The sequence below is a fragment of the Bidens hawaiensis genome, unplaced genomic scaffold, assembly GCF_021521415.1.
Source record: "Bidens hawaiensis isolate Kalapana, Puna unplaced genomic scaffold, B.hawaiensis_p1.1 tig00009444_1, whole genome shotgun sequence".
Lineage (NCBI taxonomy): Eukaryota > Viridiplantae > Streptophyta > Magnoliopsida > Asterales > Asteraceae > Bidens > Bidens hawaiensis.
In genome coordinates, this window is record NW_027491699.1 from 51,537 (window position 1) to 79,110 (window position 27,574).

A 27,574-nucleotide genomic window follows, 5' to 3' on the forward strand; every position below is an offset into this window, starting at 1 on the left:
AAACTTATTATCTTTGATAAATCGTTCTAATACATTTATTTTGGGCCTTGAATTTCATAATCCTTAAATATGATGTCCTATAAACCCATTAGTATACAAATAGATAAATAATTTGTTGAATGCTTTTCTTTTCACATGCATATCAAGTTTGGTTGTTCAAAACAGTAAATAAAGGAAAAACTTGTTCAAAAAAATAAATATATAAAAGAGTGAATTGTGGTTTTTGTTTATGTGGTTTGCCCAAATCTTCGTATTTAGTGCAATACTTTCAAATTTGCGATTTCATTCCTATGGTTTCATTTCACTTGCAATTAAACCTGAATTCACTAATTCCGTTAAGTCTGGTCGTTAAACTCATAAGCGTGCCTTTCACGTGAGAGACAGTGTTGTCTTTTTTTTTTCAAATACACCCCAGCCCTTCACGTGAGGGGGCTTCTGAATTAGGTCTGAGGTTTGTTTGGGGAGAAAATGGACAAAACTGTCCCTCACGTGAGGGACACGCTGATGGGTTTAATGACCGAACTTAACGAGGTTAATAAATTCGGGTTTAATTGCAAGTTAAATAAAACTAAAGGGTTGAAAATCGTAAATTTTAAATTATTGAACTAAACCCGCAGATTTTGACAAAACACATTGACGAAACTACAGTTTACTATAAATAAAAAATAAACATGAAAAGCTAAAACACAAGAACAGACGTTAACAAGTTTCCTTTTAACCCCCACACCATTTGGTCACTTTGGTGTGATGGTAAAGGTGATTTAATAACTAATTGAAGGTAGGGTGTTTAAGTCTTATGTAAATAATATTTATTTGACAATTAAAAAGAAAACAAGTTTTCTTTGAATTAATTTATTGAATGCTTTTCTTTTCACATGCATATATCAAGTTTCAAGCAATTATTAGCAAGCCTCCTTTTTAATTGTACCATGTGAAATAATTTATTGCTTTGGGCTCATTTCCTGTTTGTTTTTTAACATCCAATTTATATAAAAAGATAATAGTTAAAGAAAGCTAACCAAACATCACAACATCAAAATTATATTAAAGAATTGGGTTTTAAAACCACTTGGTCCAAAAAAATACTAATGTTAATGTTTCAAGTATAACAATCCATAAAAACAAAAAATGGACTATCGAATCAAAATGAGCTCCATCTTAAAATCATGGATTGTAGATAGCCTCGTAACCTTCATTCCTGTGTTTACAAATCACCCATCACATAATATATAAATGATTCCTTCCACCATATATTTTTTTCATAGAAAAAATAAATTACACTACCATTAGTATAGTAACTAATATTTGAAACCATTCCGAACCGAGATCAAATCGTTTATTGCAACAACACACAAGCAGTGGCGAAACTTAAAGAAAAACGGAGTCCCAGGCCACCATAATCATTTTGCCACCGCGCACGAGATAAAAGGATGTTAAGACGCCTCTGTGTATGTTAAAAACAAAACGGACACATTAGAAAGAAATATCCAACCTTTTGTCATAAAGGTTAGTCCTCATTTTTAATCCATTCAATCAAAGTTTCAAAAAAAATAACTAAATTTTTTTGTAATGCTCCTATTCTAAATAGTTTGCATCAGCGGATCAGCCCTTCCGGAAGCATTCTCTTTTCTATGGATTTCCCTTTTTTATCACAAACTATTTTTTATTTCTATGTTCCCAATCCCACAAAATACAAATTAATCATTGTTTTTCGTCTACACATGTTGTTTAAGCAGGTTTCAAAATGAATCAAATCGCTCCTCTTCCACTCCCTCTCTAATATACCTTTTATATCTATCAAGGACAATCACTTTGTATATAAGACTTATTATGCTTGGTTGTAACATTTCTATCAAGGATATTGATTTAACCGCTTTGTATATAAGCCTTACTATGCTTAATTGTAACACTTCTGAGTTCTAGAGTTTTTAACACTTATAAGACCATGTATTACGATCCATTTTGCTTATATTTCTATCAATCGTCACGCCTGCATAACTTCAGTGCAAAAACATTTGTTCCTTTATCATTTAACTCATCCAATCAAAACCACGAGGTTTTGAGAAAATACACAAAATAGCCATCAGCTTCCGCCGGATCCGACAGAAGCACTAGTCTCTGGCAGAACACTATAGCCTGCAACAAATCGCCACATGTCTAACTGGTTTGCCGGCTCTGACGGAAGAGATGAAGATCCGACGAAACTTTAAAGGGACCCTCCAAAAGAGATTTGGATCCGACAAAAAGGATCATTTGTCTGCTTCTTCGATTTTCCAGCGATGTTACCTTGATTGAAGTCTTGTTCCTGCCATCTTCTTCGTATTTCCGGCGGTGATGTTCGGCCACCGTTCAAGGGCAGGTTTATGAAACAAATAATATTCACTCATTTTGTTCAAAGATGTATTAAAGGATTTCAACGAAAAATGAACAGTTTCAGTTCATCTTCTTTAATCAAAACAAACCCTAGAACAACCCCTTTTCAGATTCTAAATTGGTGCTCAGTGATTACAATTAGGAAATCAAAACTTATGGCTTTTGATCGGAATATGAAAATGAGTTGATTACTATAATTACGTACTTCGATTTGGTATATACACGACTGATGCGGCCTCGCCAGAAAATCGCAACGACGACGAAACAGAAAGAGAGATTGAGGGAGATCGATTTGAGTGTGATCTGACGGAAGGGTTAAACGGTCGGAGCCGCCAGAAGTAGCCTCCTGCATTATCAGTCCGACAATTTAATGTTCCGTCAGATCTCTTCAAAGTTCCGTCGGATCTCTTCAAAGTCCCGTCGGATCTTTACCTCTTTATTTGAGATGACAAAACTGTTAGACATGTGGCGAGTTGTTACACCCTGCTGTGTCCGTCAGAGACTAATGTGCTTCCGTCGAAAGCTATCGGCTATTTTGGGTATTTTCTCAAAACCATGGCCAAAGTTGGAAATAGCTGGATCAGAATGGCTATTTTGAGGATTTTTCATATAAAAAATCCCATAAGCTCCTCCTTCTTCTTCAACCTCTCTTCCACCACCCCTTTTAACCCAACCACCATCCATCCTTCTTCCTCCAATTATCAAACGACCACCCCAAAATCTAAAGTTCCTGAATGTCTCGTCAAACTGCATCATTTCATATATATATATATATATAGGATTGATTTCTTTTAAGAACCACTCTGAGTTTTAAGAACTCGAAAGAACTCAGCGTAACAATTTTCTTTTTCGAATTTTTTTTACACATGTGTAATACGTAAGTGTAAGTGATGTACAAAAAATTACGGTATTTTTTTACACACCTAATCGACTTTTTACACATGTGTAACTAACGTTTAAACTTGTGTAATTATCAAAAATACTTATTCTCTCCCCTGTTTCATTTTTTAATTAAATTTAATCTCAACCACATATTTCATATCATTTAATTTATTTAAATGTGTGGTTCAAAATTGAGTTTTTAAAGTTCTTAAAACTCACCATGTTTCTCAAAATAACCCTCCCCTATATATATATATATATATATATAAGTAAGGATCCTATGAGAACCCTTTGCAAATTGAGAACTTTGAGAACCATTTTGAACCACTAAAAACATCTTTAAAAAAAATATTTAAAAAAATCATAAAACAAAAAATAATAAAAATTTTAAAAAAGTAAAAAACCAAAATTCTTATACTTCATTCCGGTTTCATTAAAAATACAAAAAAAATAAAAAAAACGTCGTATTATACACATATGTATAATTTTATATAATCTTTGGTTACGTAATATACACATATGTACAATATCATTTATCTTAAATTATACACATGTGTACAAAAAAAACATGTAAATATACATATATGTATATATTATACATATGTGTATATAATTTAGCTAAACCGAGTTGTTTTTTTATATGAAACCGGGATGATAAAATAAGCATTTTGGTTTTATACTTTTTTGATTTTTTTTTTATTTTATGATTTTTTTTTATTTTTTTGTGGTCCAAAATGGTTCTATAGTTCTCAATTTCAAAAAGATCTCTTATGATCCTGATCCTGATCCTGATCCATATATATATATATATATATAAACTAATATCATAAAATATGAAAACATAGACCATATAATAATTTAAAAATAAATATTGCTCGTTAAAAATGTGTAAAAAAATATGTAGCGTTTTATGTTACTCAACAATCAAGCTCGTTTAGAAAGGGCAAGGGATCCTCCCACACCATCCTAGATCCTCATACACCATTTTTTGTCCTATACGACTCGTATAGGGCTATACGGTCATATGGGACCTGAATCGTGTCAGTTTGTGTCGGTCATCGTTTAGAGTGCCTCGTATAGGCCTATACGGGTCATATAGGCCTATACAGACACTTTTTAAAAAAAATGTTGATCATATATACAATATATGTGATTTATACGGGTCGTATTTGGCTCGGTTATCTTAACGGGCTTAAATGTTAAGCTCAAGCTTAGCTCGTCAAAAGCTCAAGATTGTTTGGGGCTGGTTGACCCAGCTTTTTTATTATTAAACTTTCTAAACAAAATTTTGAGGCTTTTTAATATTCTAGGCATACTTGTTGCTTACATACAATAAAAATTTGAGGTTTTTTTTAACATTTAGTCCACATATATTAAAATAAAAGCGCACCCCAAAATACATAATGTTTCAAATTACGTTCATCCTAATCTTATCAACCATTATAAAAATCTTTCATGTTTTAAGCTTAGAAAACTGAAAATCTGTCTATACGGGTCGTATAGCACTATACGACTTGTATAGGCCCGTATAGTCGTTTTCCGGCAGCGATTAAGGCAATTTGAATGTTTCTGCAAATGTTTTCTATACGACCGTATATCTTTTATGGTTTTGTTAGAAGGCAATACGAGCCATTTAATGCCTATACGGCTCGTATAGGCCTATACGGTCGTATAGGCTGCAAAAAGCTGGGTTTTTTTGTCCCTTTGTCAGGTATGCGTACCCTATACGGCCATATAGGCCTATACGAGCTGTATAGGCATGTGGGGGTGGTGTATGAGGATCACATCCCTTAGAAAGCTGAATGCCAAAAATAAGATTAGATTTAAACTAGTATTTAGAAAATGTTTTTCCGCCGAGCCCATAATTGTATATGTAGTTCAGATAAAGTGATAAACCACAGGGAATTTATGAATCCAGATTTTGTTTTTCTATACGCAATTATTAACGAATTAATATCTTTAATGAAAAGCTAAAGATTTTAATGAGCATGTACCAAGTTTTAAAGTGCAAATGGGCCGGCTATTAGTGGGTTTGTTGGGCTGATTGCTGAGTAACTGAGCTGAAGATGCTTGGGCTGCTTGACACAACTTGTGTCTTTAAAGACCCAGATGCCAGAGTTTTTCACAATTCAGTGATTCACACACACACGTACCTGTTTTCGTAGGTTTAAATTTATATATTTTTTTTAAATTGTAACGGTCGCTTGACCGTTGATTAACGGCCTCCTCGCACAAATCACTACAACCCCCCCCCCCCCCCCCGGGTATTCCTGATCGTGGCCAGGTTTCTCCAGTGTCCACACCGTGTGCTCTTAGAAATAAGGTTTAATATAAGATTACCCTTGGTACAGTTATGCAAAACCGCGCAAATCATCTTATCCCTGATTAAGCAAAAAGTAGAAGGATTATTTACCTATAATTTCTCTTCTGATTAACACCATAAATCAAAGCACACTAATCATAAGAAATAATGTGGGTACACTTTAATAAAGTCAAAGTCAAACAAATCATAAATATACAACAAAACAACGAGATCACAATTATGACATTCGTCAAATTCGGGTTTTGAACTTTCTTTTTCGCGTTTTATTTTAATAAATTATACATCGAACCCGTATTGTATTATAAACCCGACCCGGTAATTTTATACATCATTTAAGTCGATCTTTAAACCTTCCATGTACTTGGTCCATCAAACCCATCATGTAGGCGTGTACTAATCGTTGTTTATTTAACACAAAAATAGTTTATAAGTTGTAAGGGGTAATCTTTGCAATTTTTGCACCTATATTAACATTTATTAAGTTTTATACCCTCTTTTATAAAACACTTGGAACTTGTAGGGCATTTTATGTAAATATGTATCACATATATAAACCAAACATTATAACCTAAACCTAACATTCACAAACTAAACTCCAGTCGCCACCTTCCCCTAGCCGAATTTCGGCGACCAGAGCCGTCTCCGGCGGGTCCGTTTTTCCGACAAAGGTCCGGCGATCTTCCCCTCTCTCGTTTATAATTTCTCGGCGGCCGGCGAGCACCACCCACCCCCTGTCGTTTTCCGGCGAACCTCCATTTCCGGCGAGAAGCCGCCTCCGGCCACCACACCCGCACCACCACCTTCGGCCGTCCCTTTCTTCCCCTCTGGTCCGCAAACCATCACCCGCAGCCACCACCACCACTCCCTTTCCCCTCCAGCTCGTTTTTCCGGCGACCGGAAAAACGACCACCGGTACCTCTCTCTCTCTCTGCTCGCTCCGTTGCTCTCTCTCTCTTCTCTTTCTCCGCCTCTCTTCTCTTTCTACGCCTCTCTTCTCTCTCCGCGTCTCTCTCTCTGCTTCTCTCTCTCACCAACTCCCTCTCTCTGCCTTACTCTCTCTCACCGTCTCTCTCTCTCTCTCTATCACGGACTATCTCTCTCTCTCTCTGGTGGAAACGGTTTCTCCGATTATCTTTGTTCGGCTCCGAAAATTGTTCTCGGTCAAGCATCGGTTATAGGTAATGAGATTTAGAGTTTGTTTATCTTGGTGTCTAACTCATAATCGGTAATCGAGTCACGAGTTCGATACCCCCTTAAACCAACTTTGGAGTGTATTTTTGGTATCATTATTATTAATAACATAAATCCTTATAAAACTCATTATTGTTATTATTATTATTAGTATTAAAGTTATTATTATCATTATTTTCATAATTAATAGTTTATTATTATTATTATTATTATTATTAAGGAATATTATTAAATTATATTATTGTTAAATATTATCCATTTGTTTTATCGAGCCGAAACCCATGTTGGGCCTAGTTGTCGTTTAACGACATCGTTACTCGAGTTATATTCTTATCACTAATACTATCATTATTAAATGTTATAAGTAAGTTATTATTATTAATATGGCACATATAATTATTATTATTATTATTAAAACTTATAAATCTATTAATAACGTATTCAACAATAAAGTAATAATTATTATATTTATTACTACTACTACTATTATTAGTTTTAACAACAATTCTCAATTTGTAGTATTACTATGTATTATCATAATCTTTATCTTTTATATATATATATATATAACATGTTATAAAATTATTATTATCATTACTATCTTTATCATTAATATTATTATTATAAACTTTATTATCAATTCATTTTTATAAAAACCGAACCCTTGATTTAAAACATGTCTTGTTTCTATTTAATATTGGTTTAGTTATTTAAAAGCCTAATAAAATATTATTATTTTTATTTTATTTATCAATTAAGTACGAGTCCCTAATCGTTAACAAATTAACCGGTAACCCGATTAACAACCGAACCTTCTCTTTCAGTGTTTCAAATAAAGTTTCAACTAAAGTTCAAGTTCATTAATATATTTTATTTATTCGTTTTCATTTAGCATTCAAGTTGGATTCGTTCGTTTCGTTCGCAAGCTTTCTACATTTCGATCATTTATTATTTCTCGATTCGTCAATCGAGGTGAGTACATTTCATCCCCCGTTTTCCCTTTTATGTTTTGGGGGTAACATGCATACTTATTCAAAACAAGAATAATTTATTATACACTTTTCTCAAACCACAAACTTTAGGGTATATGATCTTTGGAATACTTGCTCTTTTGTGTGTTATATGCCTCATATGCTTTACGTGCGCGAGTGTTTATTTTTATGTTGTTGTTGAGCCTCATTAAGTATGATCATACGCTCCCCTAACTACTTAGCCTTGTGCTAGTAGAATAGGGCCTCATTATCCGAGTATGTTGGTTGTTACCGAGTAGAAAGGATCCTCATTTACATATGTTTTATATGCCACGATTGATGCTTTTATTTGTAGTCTCATATACGTTTGTGGATTTCGCTCATATTATATATACTCAAACTATGAAATTGCTCACCAACATACGTGTTGACAAAATATTATTTTATGCATTGTTACAGGTTTGACTTTTATCGACTTGAGGACTTGACGGAAAACGTTACCAAGACTATTAGGATATTAGTAAAACGAACAATATATTTGTTTACTTGTGTTCAATTTGTTCGTTTGACCAAGATGTGTTGTTTATTAATTTGTGAAATAAATGAGTTGATTAAATATTTTCACTTTAATAGTGTCTTGTGTATTTGTCCAATCACGTTGCACCCTGGCATGTTCCGCCTTTGGTCGGGGTGTGACAGATTGGTATCAGAGCCACAAGACTATATGATAGGTGGTTAGACGTAACGACCTAGTATAGTCTTTACTTTAGGGTCCTTATACGTATTACCTATAAGGATAGGTCCTTATACGTGTTGCCTATACGTGTTTACCCTACTTGATTGTTCAATGCACTTGTTTATTTATATACTTATTTATTTATCAAATCATAAATATACACATACACACACTTTTCATAGTACTCCAAGGTATCCTTATCTTAAAACGCAAAAACATTAGTTTTTTTAGGGTGTTTTATGGATCACGAGCTTAACTTGGATCCTGTTGTTTCAAATCTCCTTAAAGATTGTCTCATATGAGATGACCACTTTAAGTAGTCGAATGTGAGCGTTCCGCCCGCCATCCTAATTTTCGGTGTCAAAACAATAGAACTACGGTGATTTCGTGGACTAGTGTTTTGACATGACTTTGTATTCTGATTTATTATTTTTGTTACAATCGTTATTTGAGTCGAAGACATGAAAAAGACGCGGTGGTGCGTGCACATATTTAGACCCCAATATGGTATTTTTTTGTTATAAAGATTTTCGGTGTCAAAACAATAGAACTACGGTGATTTCGTGGACTAGTGTTTTGACATGACTTTGTATTCTGATTTATTATTTTTGTTACAATCGTTATTTGAGTCGAAGACATGAAAAAGACGCGGTGGTACGTGCACATATTTAGACCCCAATATGGTATTTTTTTGTTATAAAGATTTTAGTGTCGGAATATCAAGTCATAGTGCTTCATGTACGATTTTTCCGCCTTAAAATCTTAAAACATTATTATTACATTTCAAGAATTTAAACCATTTTTCCTTCATTTTGTTATAAATTCTTATCACAAGTCTTTATTTATAAATGTTATATTTTTCTTATTGTTAATAATTCTTTTATATCTCGATTTTATATGGTAAAGTTTTATATCATTTCTCCTTTTGATTTCACGATGATTTTTATTACAAATTTCGTTCATTATGATCTCTTCGATATAAGTTAAATATATATATATAATCATATTTAGAAGGTTTTTATGATAAATTGCACATCAACTTTTCAAGTAAATTTTCTTTTAAATAAGCTTTAAATTTTCTTTAAGATCCTTGTATAAAAAAGAAAAAAAAAATTATAAAATTTTATTTTATAACTATTTCGTTTAGTTTGAACGATCACTTCAAAATTTTAATTATTTAAACCTCTCTCGACATTTTTAATTATACTACATTATATAATACACGTGGTAAAATTTTCGCTACCCAAATCTATTTTCATAACAACTATCACCATGCAATCCTTGGTTCATTATAAATTTTCACGAATAAAATTAAATCATATGATTTTTCGCGTTTTAAAATTCTTATGATAGTTTTTGTCATGATCTTTCAATTATAGTTTACTCGACATAGGGCGTTCATAGTGACAACCGTGTTGTCTAAGACATGCTTAAAATTTTCAATTCATTTGTTTTAGTATATACGCAATCCAATCTTATAAATTGACGTTTCTAGATGTTATTAAGGGAAAAAGAAAAAAAGATATAAATTAAGATAAGTAAAATACAACACCGTCGGTGGCCATTTAAACCATATATTGATTTGTGTGCCAAGTTCAAAGTTCATCTCCTCTTTGTTCTGGTTTCCTGTGTTGTCTCATAGCATGCGGTCTCCAAATTAATTATTAATTGATATTCAATAGATAATAAAATTATTAAACACCGTCAATATTACAATTGTACAATAGTGTTTACAACAATTTAAAAAAAACACTACTAGACATGTTTGCCGTTGATTTTATTAGACGTTTAAAAACCTAACCGTGCGGAATGCTAACAATGAAACTTATATAAATTGTATATAACAATTTTAAAATAAACAATACATTATTAGACTTGTTTGTCATTAATTTGTTTTGAGCTTCAAATACCTGACCGTGCAGAATGCTATCAATGAAAGTTAAATAATTTGTATATGACACCCGATAAACCAATAGATGCTACATAACCTAGTTAAACCAACTGATCAAAAGGTGAATGTGTTAAACTCTAAAAAAAATTGTCAAAAAGATTACTCTACAAGACTGATCAATTATAAGTTGAAAAGTTAGAAAACATTTACAACAGATAATGAAATCCCTAAAACATTATAAGACAAAACAAAAAATAGTAACTCAAACCAAAAGCATGTGTCTCAATCCATGAAAAAAGAACATGCATGTCATATGTCAATCTCAATACATTTCTCAATGTGCACAACTTATGTCAATCTCAATACATTTCTCAATGTGCACAACTCTTAAGAAATGATTACTTGTGTGTTAGTGGATATTGGATACGCCCTTGAAATTGTGAAAAGGCCCCTTGCTGAGTTGTCAAAAAAATTATATTTATGTTTTAACGGAATCCTAAAAACGTCTTGTATCATTCAATGTTTCACCAGCATATAGCTTACATATTTTCAAAGGGTATTTTTAGGTAATCATGCATAGAAAGAAACACAAGGATAAGAGTAAGATTGAGGATAGAGTATAATCATATTCTTATGGCCAGAGATAGGTTAATTGGGGCCAGGGGTGGCCCCAGCTCCCTCCGTTTTTTCGTTTGGTAGTGTCAATCTATTCTTTTACAGTCAAATATTTTTATGCATAGTGTAAATTTACCTGTTTCAGACCGAAATTTTGAGTCCTCCCCCCTCCGTTTTTTCGCTCGGTAGTGTAAATTTATTCTTTTTCAGCTGAAAATTTGTATACATTGTGTAAATTTACCCGTTTCCGACCGAAATTTTGAGCTCGGCCCCTCCGTTTTTTTCGATCAGTAGTGTAAATTTATCCTTTTTCGGCCGAAAATTTTTATACATAGTGTAAATTTACCCATTTCTGACCGAAATTTGAGCCCACAACCCTCTAGTTTATAAATTTTTTTTATAAATATTAAGTCCGGCCCCCTCGACGTGTATGGCCAAGTTTCGTCACTGCTTGTGGTTTAGATTTTGATACAGTTAAAGCATTGTATATTTATATCAAACAAATGTTTTGTAAAATATAAAACAAGTATTTAAATCCCCAGGTTTTATATAAATACATATATTTTTTTGAAAGACTTAAGCTAATGAAAGGAAACTATGATCTATTTACAAACTGGTACCAGTTGGTCATACATCCAGACCCCTCAGGTCGGGTGTGACAGTATTCGTGTCGGTTTTCCGTTACAACGCGTGAATATGTTTTTTTTTCGGTCAATAATGACCGAATTCACGTATGTTCACCACCACATGCAGGTTTTCCAATGAATATGTGACCGCAATTACTCTTCATTTTAATCTTATAATCTGTCAATTCTCTTTTATATGCGCGTTAATTAATTCAACTTTTTTTAAACGTCTAATTTGGATTACTGACGAATCACTGAACCACCCGCTTATCTCCATTCCCCGAGTACAGCTAGAGGAGACCATCCTTATGAGGAAACCAACCATATGTGAGAAAGCCCTCTGGCTCAACCAGAAACCTTTTCTTTGTTTTTTTTTTTTTTTTTTTTGTCATAAGCGCGAAATCAACTACGATTATTAAATATTGGAGTTTTATTATTATATTTTTCTTAGTGGCTGGTTTGTTTGTTAATTTGTTGATGATCCGAATGTGAAAATATAGTCGGTGATGTGTTTTTTAGTAATGTAACGGATTCACTGTAGAAAAAATTACTTTTCATTTTAAACAAAGTAAAGAAATTAAATGTAAACTAGAAATTAGCACCGACAAAAGAAACGTGAACAACTGAACATCTTTTTGTTTGGATACTAAGAAAGGGTGATCAGGCTAGCCAGGTATAGAAAAATCAGCGGTAGAAAAGGGACAGCTTGTATTCTAGATCTTTAAAGCGGACACTAGTTGCTTCTACGTGTGATCCCCATACAAAGATATAACCGACTAACGCATGCAAGGATTATTGCCTGTTTCGGTTAGCTTAATTAGCATCGCCGTCACATCAGATTTACAGGGGCTTAAGCCCCTTCGGGCATGAGTCTTAAAAGATGCGTGGAAATTTGTTTTTATAATTTAATTTCAAACCAAAAATAAAAGTACATGTGTAGTGAGGCGTCAACCTAGTACATTATACATTATTAATACAAAAACTACCTTTCAAGTTTTTACACATGAACTATCATCATAGAACAAATCTTATATATGGATCTAGTTATCATTTTATTTTGTTTTGGAAAGAAATATAACATTAACGGGAAGGCTAGGTGAAGAAACACTAATCGACCCCGAGTAGATTATGGATAATCTGGGGGTTAAGTAATGTTTCCCACGAGGGTTAGGTCCGGCAAAGAAGGATGTTCTTCAGATGACCTGCAAAACAGACACCGTGAGCTCGTCACTGAGAAGGGGGGGGGGGTTCCTCCTTGTGACCACCCTCCGGCGTGAGAATCAGACTAGATTGCTCTGAATATAAGTGTATATTGAGAGAAATAGCTAGTGAAGGTAAAATACCAGATGATGATACCGTTCCAAGGTGTTGGAGTATTTATAGCCGAAGGTAGGTTTCCAAGCAGGTACAGCCAGCTGTATAATATTCCTGTTCTACCAACTACGGGCTACGCACGTGCCATGCTGGTTGGTGGGTAGGCAGCGGCTGATAGTGACCAGGCCGGCTGTGTACTATTCCTTTTCCACCAACTGCAGGCTATGTGCGTGCCACGACAAGGGTTGGTGAGTAGGCAGCGGCTAATAGTGACAAACAGTACTAGAGCATGCTCCTCGTACTGTTTGTCGGTGAGCTGTCACCCTGTGATTGGTTCATGGGCTGCTTTGGTCAGATCTTGTCTATTTTATCCATACCTTGGCAGGTATAGTACAAAAGATCTTCCAGAAGCATACGGACTGGCTCATTTGGGCGGGAGTATTCCCACCTTGCTCATTCCTTCAGGTGACACTGAATTATTTAGTGCCTTGTGCGTGTAGCCTTGCTATTAGTGCGGGTAGCCTTCCCTGATGGCTTGTATCCGCAGCTGCGGGGACAGGCGGGGTACTTCACCATTGGGAGGCTTTCCCTGCGTGAACGGCTGGCGTACTGCGCGTAAGGTCTTCATCTCTGAGCATGGTGGGTCCTGCGGGACCAGTTGGTCCTTGCGCAAACGTCCCTCTTCAAGGTGAGTCTTGCGGGTCCAACTGGGCTCTGCTGGGACATACCTCTTCACTAGGGGTGGACTTATTTTCATATTTTGAAGGCAGTACGTAGGGCCTAAGAAATAATTGTCTCATAAATGCTTACATAAAAGAGTCGGGACCCAACTCCCAACTACTCCTACTCCACTGCCATGCCTCACTTCTTACATTTTACACTTGTGCTTGGTGATTTTACACCCAAATTCGCTTGTTTGATGATAGATTCATACTTAACTGCATGGTAATTGATCTTGTTACAACGCACATTATTTTATTTTAGCGTTTTAAGCTACTCTGAATGAGATGGAGAAAAGATGTGGTTGATTTGAAAGAAAGAGAGGAGGAGGTGGATGCTTTTTTTTTGTTTATCTTTTTTCTTAAAGCGTAGAAAGACGTAACTGGAAGACCCGGGGGGGGGGGGGGTAGTGGGCAAAGTCCGGACAAATGTGTCATGGGTATGGCGACACTTTTTAAACTTTTCCGTTGAAAAGATGTCCTTATCGTTTGAATAACAAATTATAAATTAAATTCGGCTAAAATAACTTAAATAAGTGATTAACAACAAATACATTCAGTAACAAATGTATAAACTAAAATCTACTAGAACACGTGATTATCAACAAATAAATGAGGGTGGAAGGGGCATATTAGGGTAAGGTAAGTTAAGATGGTACATCATTAGAGGCCTAGAGGGGGAGGGGGGGGGGATCTTTTCTTTTTACCTAAAAAGAGGAAGCGCCGCCATTTTTAAGACATTTAATAGGCGTCTTTTGTTGAGGTAGCGAGCAGAGCCCAGTCCCCAGACATATTTCATGTGGCATGGGTATGGTGATGTTTTTTTTTTAACATTTTCCATTGTAGATGTTCTTATCATTTGAATAAGAAATTATAAACTAGATTAACGTAAAATAAGTGATTATCAACAAATACATGCAATAAGAAATGTATAAACTAAATTCTACTAATATAATTGATTATCAACAAATACTTAAGGGTGGGAGGGATGTATTAGGGTGGTGGTGATTGGGTAAGATACCCTAAGGGCTAAGAGGGTACATGGCGCCCTCTCGTTAGGGTAGTGAGTTTCTAGGGGTTCTACTAGGGACACCCCTATACGCCTCGTATAGGGATATACGAGACGTATACGGGGACCAATTATGCCCCGTATAGGCCTATACGAGACGTATAAGGGGACCAATTACGTCCCATATAGTCCTATACGGGGCTTTATAGGTGGTTTTTTTAGAAGAAAAGGTAGGTGTCCCATAAAACTCATTTTCTAGTTGTAGTCATATATTATGGAAATGGAGATAGAGAATGCGTTGAGGGTCCTTAATCTTTACTTATCTAACTTTTTTAATTAATTTTTTTTCTTTAAATAAAAATGATTTTAGAGTACTTTAGAAAAGTATTATCAATTACAAAGGTTTTATGATAGTTAATGGAATAAATAATATGACAGTTAGTATTAGTGAAACTCAGGATAGCATATATATAGAACCACCCCTCCCATTCTAAGACTCAAAAAATATTGTACTTTTATTTATATTGCAAATACAAAATTTTTCAAAAATCTCTATGTATCGTTTATCAAGAATAATGAATAGCAAGCGGCGATTGTCAGGATTAATAAGTTTTGGCTCTATATAAACACCATATGCTCAACACCTTTCTCCTCACCCAAACACAACTCAAACCCTCTCAAGTACCTTAACCAAAACTTAATACAACAATGGCAGGCATGTTGATGAAGATGGCTTGTATGGTTGTGGCTTGCATGGTGGTGTTTGCACCCCATGCAGAAGCAGCCATCACATGTGGTAAGGTGGCTTCCAGCTTGATTCCTTGCCTAACTTACCTAAAGGGCCCCGGTGGGATCCCCCCTCCAGCCTGTTGTGCTGGTGTTAAAGGACTTAATTCCGCCGCTAGTAACACCGCTGACAGGAAGACCGCGTGTGACTGCCTCAAGAGGTCCTACAACTCCAGCCCCGGGATTGTCGCAAGCACTGCTGCTAGCCTCCCCTCTAAGTGTGGTGTCAATATTCCATACAAGATCAGCCCCAATACCGACTGCTCCAAGTATGTCTACCTAGCTTCATCAAAATTAGGCACATGCTCGGCTTGTTTTGATATACAAGAGCTCGAGCTCGCTCACTTGACTCATTTTGAGCTCTTTTTTATTTAAGTTTGAGCTCACAGCGAGTCATGAGTTGCCTTTTAAACTCGGCGTTTATTATTTATAATTAATTTATATATATTTTAGTTACTTTTATATATATTTTAACTATAAGTTTAGAAATATAAGATCATATATCATAACTTTGTATATAATAAATATTATTATATAAAATTTAATTTATTAAATTAAAATTATATAAATAACAATCTTGTTTGGCTTGAGATTTGAGAACGAGCTTAAACTTGATATCTGAAGCTCAGACTCGCTTATCATACAAGTTGATTTTTTTTAAGACTAGAGCTCGGGCTTGTTTAAGCTTGACTCTATTCAAGTTTTTAACGAGCTAATCTTTAGTTGCTCACGAGACGGTTTGGTTCGTTTACACCCCTAGATCAAAACACATACATCATAACAGTAACAGTAATAATAAAAAATTAAAATCACGTCTTTATAATTTAACGTTTGTGAAAGAAAAACATTTTTCTGATTATAGAAAGTTATAAAGTTGTTGATAATTTAGTGTTTAATTAAACATTAATTTTGAAATTGCAGGATTCATTAAATTATGAAGAAGAAAGAGCAAGACTAAATAATGAAGGGAGATGAGAATCCATGTGTGTTGTAGTTTAAGTTTTGGTTTTAGCAATAAAAGATAAGAGGTCCATTCAGTTATGGCTCTTTCTATGATGTATCCTTTTTGTTTCTTGTACGTGTATTTGGATTCAAGGTTTTTTTTCCTGTTCTAATACTAAGAGTTATATGAAAACTATATCATGCATGTTAACAAGTTAAATAGTTTCTCTCTAGTTAATTAACTATGTATAAAGTGATCGATTTCCAAAATTGACGAAATTAAATATGCAACGGAACAAAAATAAAACATGTGATGGCATACACAATCGATCATGTTAATAGATACTGTCACAGATATTGAATATGTTATTACTAAATCCAAACCACAAATGTTTCACCCAAGAATCGAACAAGATCAAAGAAATACAATAGTAATCATCCAAGTAACGAAACACTAAATCAAACAAAACAACCAAAATCGAAAAGTGTTCGAAGATGAATAAGATACTAAGGATGGTTCTGATATGAGATCAAAAATAAAGTCGGGGACGATTTGAACTCTTCCAATAGCTCTCCCTCTCCTTTTCTTTTAGTACACCTGAATACCTGATCACAGGTCTCAAGTCCGACCCACGAGTTGAGTTCAACACCGCATAAGCTTCCAAGCCCATCACGAACTCTAGCAAGCATAAGCCCAATCTCCTCTCATCTTTAACCCAACTTCTGTTAATTAAATCCAAATTGATCTCGGCTCATTCCAACATACAAAATAAACACAATTATATTAGAGCTTAAAACTAATATTATTGTCAACCAACTAAACATTTAACAAGTAAAACTGATAATGTCATTAATCATGTTTTTTTAGTACTGTAGACACCCTAGATGACCTCTTAGGTGGATCGATTACTTGAGAATGGTTGATTGGTGCAATGGTTAAGTATGAGTATGAATATGAGAGTGAAAGTATAAGTTTTATATCTGGTTGTGTATGTCTATTTACAAACATGGCATTCCCTCTTATAAGGTTAGGGAGAGTAGCCTATTACATGACATATAATATTGAAATTCCTAAGTAGATAACATTTTCACCTGGTCTTCAGACTTTCCTGCCGAGCCTCTCATTTTCCTCCTATTACCCGGTGTGTATAGGCGGATTCATTCATGCTTCAGGGGGGGTATAGACCCCACTGAAATTAGCCTATCAAGCTTAATATGTTAGTGGAATCCAAAAAAAATCCACATGCCCCCAAGACAAAATTAAGAATGCACATTGGCCTTTAGAAAACCCAAATGGAAACGGAAAACATCAAATCAATTTCTTGTTTTTTTTAATGAACCGGCTATAATATCAACCCTTAAAGCAATAGTGTGCATTAATTATTACTTTTCTGCATATATATTTTTGATGCACGGGTAAGTGGGTAGGTGACGGTGGAGTACATAGGTCTATACAACTACAAGGCTCCTGAGTCCGGCATAGTGGCTGTTCATTCTATATGGTTTTTTTTTAAGTTGAATTGATTTATGCAATGTAGCTTTAAAACAAAAACTTGCACAATCGACATGTTTTGACCCATATACTCGACCTGTTTTGACCCATATACTCGACCTCTTTTGACCCGTTACAACCGAGTGTTTATATCGAACATAATCCCCCCCCCCCCCCAACTAGTGAAAGTTCCTGGATCCGCCACTGCCAGTGTATGTTATCCTGAGCTGGGCCGACCATTTTCCTTGGGCCGCCCACTTGGACCAAGTCACATCATCTTTATGCAGTCTTGACAAGACTTTCCTTTGATATTGCTTTCCCCTCACTCTTCCTTTACTGGGCTTGGGCTTTCTTCCTCCCTTGGCTGTTGATAGGGGCCCATATCCCATGTAATGTCTTCCAAGTATCATTTTGCTATTGAATTGAAACATCCGTATATTTCAACAAAAACCCTAATACACATAAAACTTCGCAGAAATCAGTACTACAGATTACAAATGTATCCACGCATGCATTATACAAAATTATAGGGTATAATTAATACAAGCGTGGATAAGAATAAGAAGACATGGTACTCTTTTAAGTTTTAACTTTCTACTTTCTTTTTCGGTCAATGGTACAAGTTAAAAGTGGAAAACATTTATAAAACGTGTTGCTTTAATATATATTATCAAGTCTTCTATCAATAACTTCGTCAAGTGATACGGTGCACTGTAAACTATGGATTTTAGCTTTCTATTGCATAGGAATGGAGAATAATGAATTTAAGACCTGGAACATTCCAAATGATAACGAGAGGGAAATGTTGAGTGGGTTACGGTAAAAAGATGTAAATATAAGACCACAGTCACTATATATGTTAAACAAAAATAAAGTATAAATGATAGGTCGACCTACAAATGTCTATATTTAAAAACAACTACTGGATGGTGCCACGGGCGCGTTGCTACGGCTCCACGTTGTTGTAGTGACGTTGAAGTAGCTAACTATGCAAGAGAGCATTCACATGGATCTCCTTATCTTTATCCATATAATTGAACTAAAATACACATTTATGTTCTTTTCAAAAGAGGTATTTGAATCACTGACACACCATTACCCTACCTTCATCCCACCCTTAGAGAATCCACAACACACTCGTTTGTGATCGACTAATGATGTTAAAGAAAATTTCACATTTCATACGTGAATTCTCTTCTTTACTTTAAAGATTGCATTCTCCCTAACAGTGTCGAAGTTTGGGCGAGAACGTCAGGGGGGGGACTCAAAATGTATTAAAAAATACATCAATGAGGGGGTTGGGCTCAAATTTTCAGAAGTAAACTTACACTTCTACATGAAAAGGGGGGGGGGGGGGGGGGGGGGCAGGGAGACCCTGGGCCTCACTGAGCTTCACCCATGCTCCTTAACAAACTAGATGGCTAAGTTTGAGGTTCTTAAGACACAAAGTCATCACGGGTGAACCATACGATCCGTATTGCAAGCTATCAACACTTAAGTCAAATTCAGAATTGGGCGCCGGTGGTTCTCTCGGTACGGATCGTATAGAAGGTCATAAGTTTGTATTAATACAAGATCAGCTCTGCCAAATTTTTGTCACGTGTTAGCTAGGTGTGCACCCCTCCTTTAACGCCTTTGTCATGTACATAAAAACAAAAATAAAATAAAGTAAACTAGTTATAAGAGTAGAAACAAGAACCCCAAATAGGAGCGTATTTTTATGATAATGGGTTAAATGTTCCGGGCTAAGAACGGCAGCCCACAGTCCTTTTGTCTTTTGACGTCATTTGTGGCCATGTGGGCTTTATTATTAAGAAATAATAAAATAAAAATAATTTGATGCGTGAGATTTATTTGGAGTTTTGGATTAAATTCACCAAGATGTAGAAATAATAAAATAAAAAATTCACCAAGATGTAGAAATAATTAAATTAGTTTTGGATTAAAAATAATTTGATGCGTGCGATTTATTAAGAAATAATAAAATAAAAATATTGATGATGCTAATTATATAAGTTTTTTATATTAAAAACCAAAGAGATTACATATTAACCATTTTAGAAAATTCTAATCAACTGTGTGTCTTTATTATATTTTATCTATTATACATATTAACCAAACTTTTATTTTCATGGGTCATGTTTTGTGTTCAGTCTCATATAATTGTATATATGATTTTTATTTACTTATTTATTTGTTTATTATTTTCAATTATTTGAGCTATCAAATAACTAAAGTTTCGATCGAATACAAATTTTTAAATTCGAATCAGTTATCAAATTGACAAATTTAGTTAAAAAGTTTAGTTTCTTGATTTCCAAATTGGAATCACTCAATTTACAAGCAATTTTTGTTTTCTTTGCCATGACTAGTATTTGTCACATCCCCTTACCCCTATATTCTGGGAGGGGAGCCGCGAACATTAATTGGTGGTATCGGTGTTTATTAAATTATTTTGCAGCGGAAAATTTCATCAGAACTGTAGTTGGAAAAAATGATCAGAGTTATAAAAACACCATGATTATTATTATGATAAACCGGGAATTTAATCCATTTTTGATACAAACATAAGTTTTATAGAGTTAAATTCTAATTTACAAAACACGTTTCTTTATTCTGGTGACAAGCCACTTATTTAAGCTGGAAGTCCGCATGCATCATTCCTTTGTCTCTAACAAGTCACCTGAAACATGTTTAAAATATTTGATCAGCAAGAAATACTGGTGAGTACATTCATTTGTAAATGACACATTTTACAGTTACAGCATTAAGATGTTTTTACATTTGCATGCTTAAAAATTACCGAAAGGTACTTGTCACTCGACCGTATCTATGACTGTGGTCATATTACTTATTGGCTAACACTTGTCCAATAAGTAACATGTAATAGCCCAATAGGCAAACCTTGTATACAAAACCCCACAATATCAGTAGTAACTATCCCGTAAGTCTACAGAGACTTAATCACTTTAATGTATTTAAAATACTTTTTAAAAATATATTTGAAAACATTTAGACCAACCGCCATGAGTTTTATAGGTTTTGAAATCATCATGATAGTGTCGGAAAAACAGTTGTCTCTCACAAATGTGAGTGGTACAAAAACTCGAACGTCTCACCTTGCAAGTTTACAATTAAAGAACACCTCCTGATATTAAGCACCTAGGATAAACACAATGTAGTATTATAACTAGATTAGTATAAAACCAATAATCATAACGATAATCACGAGAGTAGAAACTTTACACGATGGCCCAATGTCATACCTTAACAGGCAGAGCTTTCGGATTCGTGTATATTTCTTTCGATCGGATAGGGTATCTTTACGACAACTCGGTATTATACTTTTAATATATATATTAATATATGTGTGTGAATTCAGAGAGAAAAGAGATTTTTGTGCAAGATTGAATGTCCCATTCACTTCCTATTTATAGTAAGTTTCAGACCCCGTCGCGTATCGCAAAGAATCTTGTAGCTATGTCGAGTCAGCCCTAGGCTTGCTACGTGGCACGCCACGAGTCCTTCACGTCGCGGTACGCGATGGGTAGTCATATCAGCCTATCACGTATCGTTACACCACCACGCCGCCATATATTTGGATAAGGTTACACGTCATTGCGGTACGCGATGAGGCTAACCCAAACCTGTCGCGTATCGCGATGGGAGACATAAATACTAAGGCAGCCCTTAAGCGGCCGCCACATTGCGCCAATCGCACTTCGCCAATGCCTGTGCGCGTTCGGGTGTTTCGCACCCTCCGCTAGGACCACTGGATGTGATATATCTTATAAGAACATTAACATAGGAATTTTTTTTCTTATAAAAAGCTCACTAGTTTTATAATCTAGCGATATGAGACAAGAAACTTACACTCCTACTTATATTAAGGCGGAAGCCTCTCCTTTCCTTTCCTCCACCAATGTGGGATGTGATTTTCCTTTTTTTGTTTTCTTTACTTTTTATTTTATGGTTTGTTATAGTATTTGATTCTATTTAATTTTGTGTCCACTCACATTAAATCCTAGATCCATCACTTCTTATAATTTTGTGTATCCATCTTCGTATTCAGTAGTTGTTAATAATATTTGTATGCTGACCGGCTAGACAAATCGAGAAATAAAGAACTCTATTTCTCATAATTTATTACTCAAATACGTAGTCCGTTAATATCACATGCTACAACATTTCAAAGATTGCAAATACACCAAAATAATAAGAAACTGGTTTTTGGTCTTAGTTCACAAGTGGAGAACTATGACTTTATTGACGTGGCATAATAATCATCACCGCTACATTTTTGTCTTTATTTTCAACAACTCCACCTCACTGGATCCTGTAAAACAAAAATTAATAATAATAAGAATTAGTACATTAAAATATTCTTAAGTAACATTACTTTTTTTTTCTAAAAACAAATAAATTAATTTTAACTTTATATTAAAATATCATATCAGTACCATCTACTACATAAAATAAACTCACGTTAGCATAATATTTTAGTAACTATGAAAAAGGTTTTATTTTTGTAAATTATATATAAAAAAAAATAACAAAGCAACAAATTTTATTGTGCATTTAGCGACCATATTAGCGACCGAAATCATATAAATGGTCGCAAAATTAACGATCAAAACAAAATCCGTCGCAAACATAGCGTAACGCGCTATAAATTTATTTCATAATTTATACCTGTTGCAGTCTGTTGAGGGGCTGATCTTATAGGGCAAGTTAATACCACATTTTCCAGGGAGACTAGCAGCATTATTGCCACTAACGCCACGGTAAGACGACGAAGCACTCTTCAGACAATTGCAAACGGTCTTACGGTCAGCGGTAGTTTTTGCCTGACTCCTAAGCCCTCTAAGCCCGTTACAACAAGCTGGCGGCGGATTCCCGCCATTCCTAAGGTACCCAAGGCATGGTGCCACAGAGCCCACAACCTGACCACATGTCACGGCCTCTGTCTCGGGCACGGTCACTGCTAGTAACACAACTAGCAATACCATCATGCAAGACATCTTGATAAACATAGTTGTCATATTGCTAGAAGTGAGAATTGATGGAAGTTAATAGGAAGGTAAATGCATTGAATGTGCAATCAGAAGCATGTGATTGTGGGGTTTATATAGAAGACTATGTAGAAAGATCTTGGATTTTTACAATTATTGAAACTTTGTTACTTTCCTTATTTTGTTTTTGATATATTATTTTGCTATGGATATTTACAATCATATTTTTATTAAAATCAGAAACTATATTGAAAGTTAATTACAATGCTGATGTTGACAGCTTCCAATGAAAGGTGGACAACTCAGCAAAACCCATGTGCTACCACGTGATTGCACATGGGTCAGTTGAAATACCTTGGTCAGAGAATAATCAATGAAAAAGCACCAGGTGTCCTAAGGACACGTGGCGCAAAGCAATAGGAAGAGGCCAAAAAGGCCCTAATGGGACCTGAGCCCAATCATTGAAAACCTTAACACTATAAATACCACACCACCTCTACAAGGGGAGGTAAGCAAGAAAATACACTCTAAATCTTTACTCACTCTCAGATTATTATTATTCTCCTACAATCTCTTATTCTCACACCGGAGGGTTACCCCAAAGAGGACCCCTCTGTCCCTTTCTGAGGGGTAAGTTCACGGTGCTGTTCATTTTGTAGGTGGAAGAATTCATACTCCGGAGAACCATCGGTGATATAACACACTCATACCCGAGGAAAGTTGATCGTCTACCAGTGAGCCGATCCACGTTTCTTCATTGGCGCCATCACCTGTTACAACGGCAACAAAATCTCATCAGTTCTCTCTGAAAAACTCCACCATGGTTTCCGGTGTTCGAAACAGCGATCAAGTTCTGGAGGATAATGAGCTTGAGGATGTTAATGAGGGACAGCAGTTTCTGAGGGCGCCGCGTGATACTGCGCGCACCACCAGTAACCATCCCTTCATCACAACACCTCATAGCCAGACTGAAACTCCTCCAGACGATCTCACGTTCCAGAATCTGACTGGTGCAAAACAAAAAGGACCAATGGGTCCAGAAGTTGAAACCAATGACCCTAAAGAATGGCTCATAAACGAACAACGACGTTTAATGGACAAGTATAATGAGCTGGTCAAACACAAAAAGTTAGCCGACTTAACACAAAGGCTCGCATTTGATAAGCAAACCATTCAGGGAACAACAAAAAGGGCGCGTGCGCCGGAAGATGGTCACTCTGTTCACACCGAACATGCTGAATTTAGTGATGAAGAAGTGCACAGCATGAGGAAGACGTGAGATACTCATGCAGGAGGCTCACAGCTCCGCGCCACATGAACATGGCGCCTGGAGCCAAAGCCGATCTGGATCTGTACACACCGTACAACCCACCAGCGAGAGGGCAAGTGGACGTAACCACACCATACAGGCCAGCCATCTTGGTGAAGCATTCAAAATTCACTGAGCGCATCGCGAAGGCTCCCATTCAACACAAAACCAAGATGCCAAGTGGGTTGGCAAGTACGATGGCACAGCAGATCCAGACGATTTCTTACAAGGTTTTTACAACACTGGAAACCTAGAAAGCTGGACGATGCCAACATGGTGTCACATGTTTGCTCGCTGCCTCACGGGCGCGGCGCGTGTCTGGTTCGAAAGCTTGCCGACTGGACAAATCGATGGGTTCGAAGAGCTATTGGAGAAGTTCCAAGCTCACTTTGTACACCGGAGGGTTACCCCAAAGGGGACCCCTCTGTCCCTTTCTGAGAGGTAAGTTCACGGTGCTGCTCATTTTGTAGGTGGAAGAATTCATACTCCGGAGAACCATCGGTGATATAGCACACTCATACCCGAGGAAAGTTGATCGTCTACCAGTGAGCCGATCCACGTTTCTTCAGTGGGGTTTATATAGAAGACTATGTAGAAAGATCTTGGATTTTTACAATTATTGAAACTTTGTTACTTTCCTTATTTTGTTTTTGATATATTATTTTGCTATGGATATTTACAATCATATTTTTATTAATATCAGAAACTATATTGAAAGTTAATTACAAGTAAGAGAAAATCAGAAAATAATAATTTTCCTTTTCCATATGTTTTATACATTTATAAATACGTTTAGGCCATGGGATATATATCAGGAAGGGTCATTCGTGAGTGGTGGGGTTGTATGATAGAGGAAAAATTAAGATGACGTTGACATGACGAATGGTAAAAATAATGGTGTAGAGAACACATAGCCTTATAACTAAGTGATACACGAATACTTGATCACTACATGCATTTGTTTGAGGGGTTTACTAAAAAGTTTAATAAATGTATGAAATACATGCGGATATAAAATATAATTAAAATAAGATAAGGTGTGTCTTGACAACCAACACGTGTTTATATCATTCGCATTTGATGCTTTTGTTTTTCTAGTTGCTGAGGTTGTGGAGCTACTTAGTCGTGTCAGACGAGTCATGTAAAGCAGACCCCTCAAACTGTGAATTCTGTTTTCAAACGACTTAGTTTTGCTATCCAATAAGAGCTAGTGTCGCAACTTGTTGGCCATTTGCCTTCTGTGTCACATAAACAGTATCTTTTATTGAATGCAATCGTTTAAGTGTTTTATTAAAATTAGGGAAAAATATATTGTAAATCACTTCTTCAACTTTCATGTAATTAACTGTAATGTTTTTTGTTAAGCAATTATTCAAATTGTTTCATCATATTAGAGTTTGGTCTTAACTTTACGTGATTAGTGGGTTGTAGGGGTTTGGAAATTGATGTTAGTGATTTCAAGTTGACTTGAAGTCAACCAGATTTTGTAATTTTGTGGAATTAAGTTTTTTTATATGTATTTATTAGTTTCTTAATTTTTTTTGTTAAGCTTCACTATGTAGAGGGGAAAAAAACTATACAGTTTGTGTTTATGTTTCTATGTTATTAACTTTCCAAACAGTTTCCTCTTCAGTTATATATAATATAAATATTTCTATACAATATATATAGGATATAATTTATTAATTATACATTGATTAAATATTTCATAACTTTAAGTTATGAAATATAAAACTAAAAGAAAATAACGAAGATATGACTCATAAACTTATACGAATTTCGGATATTTTTATATACGACTCAAAATTTTTTTATATATGAGATGCTCTTCTAGACGTAATCAAAAGTCGAAGATCGTTAGGTGATTGCTTGTCGAAACTAAATCTAAAAGCGTGTATTAATTTGATAAATTTTCAACAAGGGATTAGTTTGGTATAAACTATAGAAATAAAAAAAATCTTGCTATTTTGGATATTGATAAAGGTAGTTCGTTGTCAGGATATGAGGTGGTTAAAATGTGAAATATGAAGTCAAAGTTTCAATCTCTTTAGAATATCACTTAATTGTTCAAAAATAAAAGTAGTTCGTTGTGTTGACCGTTAACCGGCCATTGATTGTGGACAGGTGAACATGTGTGAATTCAAGCCCATTTTAATCAGTAAGTTTTGTAAATCCAGCATATAGCAAAGTATTAAATATTAATGAGCAAACACATTACAATTATAATAATAATGATATTAATATAATAATAACAATAAAAAGAATAATCATAATCATAACAGAGGTAGTATTTGTCAATAGTAACAGAATTATTATTATTATTATTATTATTATTATTATTATTATTAAAAAAGACTTGCATTAGAAAAGTATTAAAGAAAAAAACAAAAATACAGTGACCATGTACGACTCGCTAGCATCTTCCTAGGCGCTATACGTACGTGAGTGGTTCAATTCTCTCCCTATCGTTGTAACTAAACGTGACTTTGCTTCTAAACTGTATCATATGACTCTATGACCACTAACATTTAAGAAAATTAAAGACTTAGGTGGCCAAGACTTTGTGGTTCTTTGCACCCATCTTTAAGTTGCAAAGACTAGGCCCAACTTGTATTTATTATTCAATTTAAATTATGTCTATGGCAACTGCACACAGTTACATATTTATTTATAAAATTATATAATTGCAAAAGAATTTGTTTCATGCCTTTAAAATTCTTTGCTTATAACTTTACATAAGTTCTAAGTTTTGAATGATAAGAATTCGACTATTCGAGCTTTCAGAAAAAAGAAACGATAACAATTTGTCTTTGGTATCAAGGGTGATGTTAGATAACACGAACATTATCACCAATGTTCAGAAAAAATGATCAGAGTTATAAAAACACCATGATTATTATTATGATAAACCGGGAATTTAATCACTTTTTGATACAGACATAAGTTTTATATAGTTAAATTCTAATTTACAAAACACGTTTCTTTATTCTGGTGACAAGCCACTTATTTAAGCTGGAAGTCCGCATGCCTGTGCGCGTTCCGCTAAGACCACTGGATGTGATATGTCTTATAAGAACATTAACATAGGAATTTTTTTTCTTATAAAAAGCTCACTAGTTTTATAATCTAACGATATGGGACAAGAAACTTACACTCCTACTTATATTAAGGCGGAAGCCTCTCCTTTCCATTACTCCACCAATGTGGGATGTGATTTTCCTTTTTTTGTTTTCTTTACTTTTTATTTTATGGTTTGTTATAGTATTTGATTCTATTTAATTTTGTGTCCACTCACATTAAATCCTAGATCCATCACTTCTTATAATTTTGTGTATCCATCTTCGTATTCAGTAGTTGTTAATAATATTTGTATGCTGACCGGC

General features: G+C 34.9%; 2 protein-coding genes across 2 annotated transcripts; one reads left to right on the forward strand and one right to left on the reverse strand.

Moving 5' to 3' along the window:
- The first annotated feature begins 15,326 nt into the window (after nucleotides 1-15,326).
- On the forward strand, nucleotides 15,327-16,494 carry LOC143532369 (non-specific lipid-transfer protein Lac s 1-like). Its single transcript, XM_077027436.1, has 2 exons — nucleotides 15,327-15,705; nucleotides 16,358-16,494. Exons 1-2 carry the CDS (start codon nucleotides 15,359-15,361, stop codon nucleotides 16,365-16,367), a joined length of 357 nt encoding a protein of 118 aa, XP_076883551.1. The 5' UTR covers nucleotides 15,327-15,358; the 3' UTR covers nucleotides 16,368-16,494.
- A 5,480-nt stretch (nucleotides 16,495-21,974) lies between these two features.
- LOC143532370 (non-specific lipid-transfer protein 1-like) lies at nucleotides 21,975-22,977 on the reverse strand. The gene is made up of 2 exons (XM_077027437.1): nucleotides 22,563-22,977; nucleotides 21,975-22,206 (listed from the first exon to the last, which is right to left on the reverse strand). Exons 1-2 carry the CDS (start codon nucleotides 22,910-22,912, stop codon nucleotides 22,197-22,199), a joined length of 360 nt encoding a protein of 119 aa, XP_076883552.1. The 5' UTR covers nucleotides 22,913-22,977; the 3' UTR covers nucleotides 21,975-22,196.
- Nucleotides 22,978-27,574: the final 4,597 nt, after the last annotated feature.

Excerpts from the sequence above, each read along its gene's own strand:
- LOC143532370 (XM_077027437.1), bottom strand. The coding sequence starts at position 22,912 with ATGACAACTATGTTTATCAAGATGTCTTGCATGATGGTATTGCTAGTT.
- LOC143532369 (XM_077027436.1), top strand. The coding sequence starts at position 15,359 with ATGGCAGGCATGTTGATGAAGATGGCTTGTATGGTTGTGGCTTGCATG.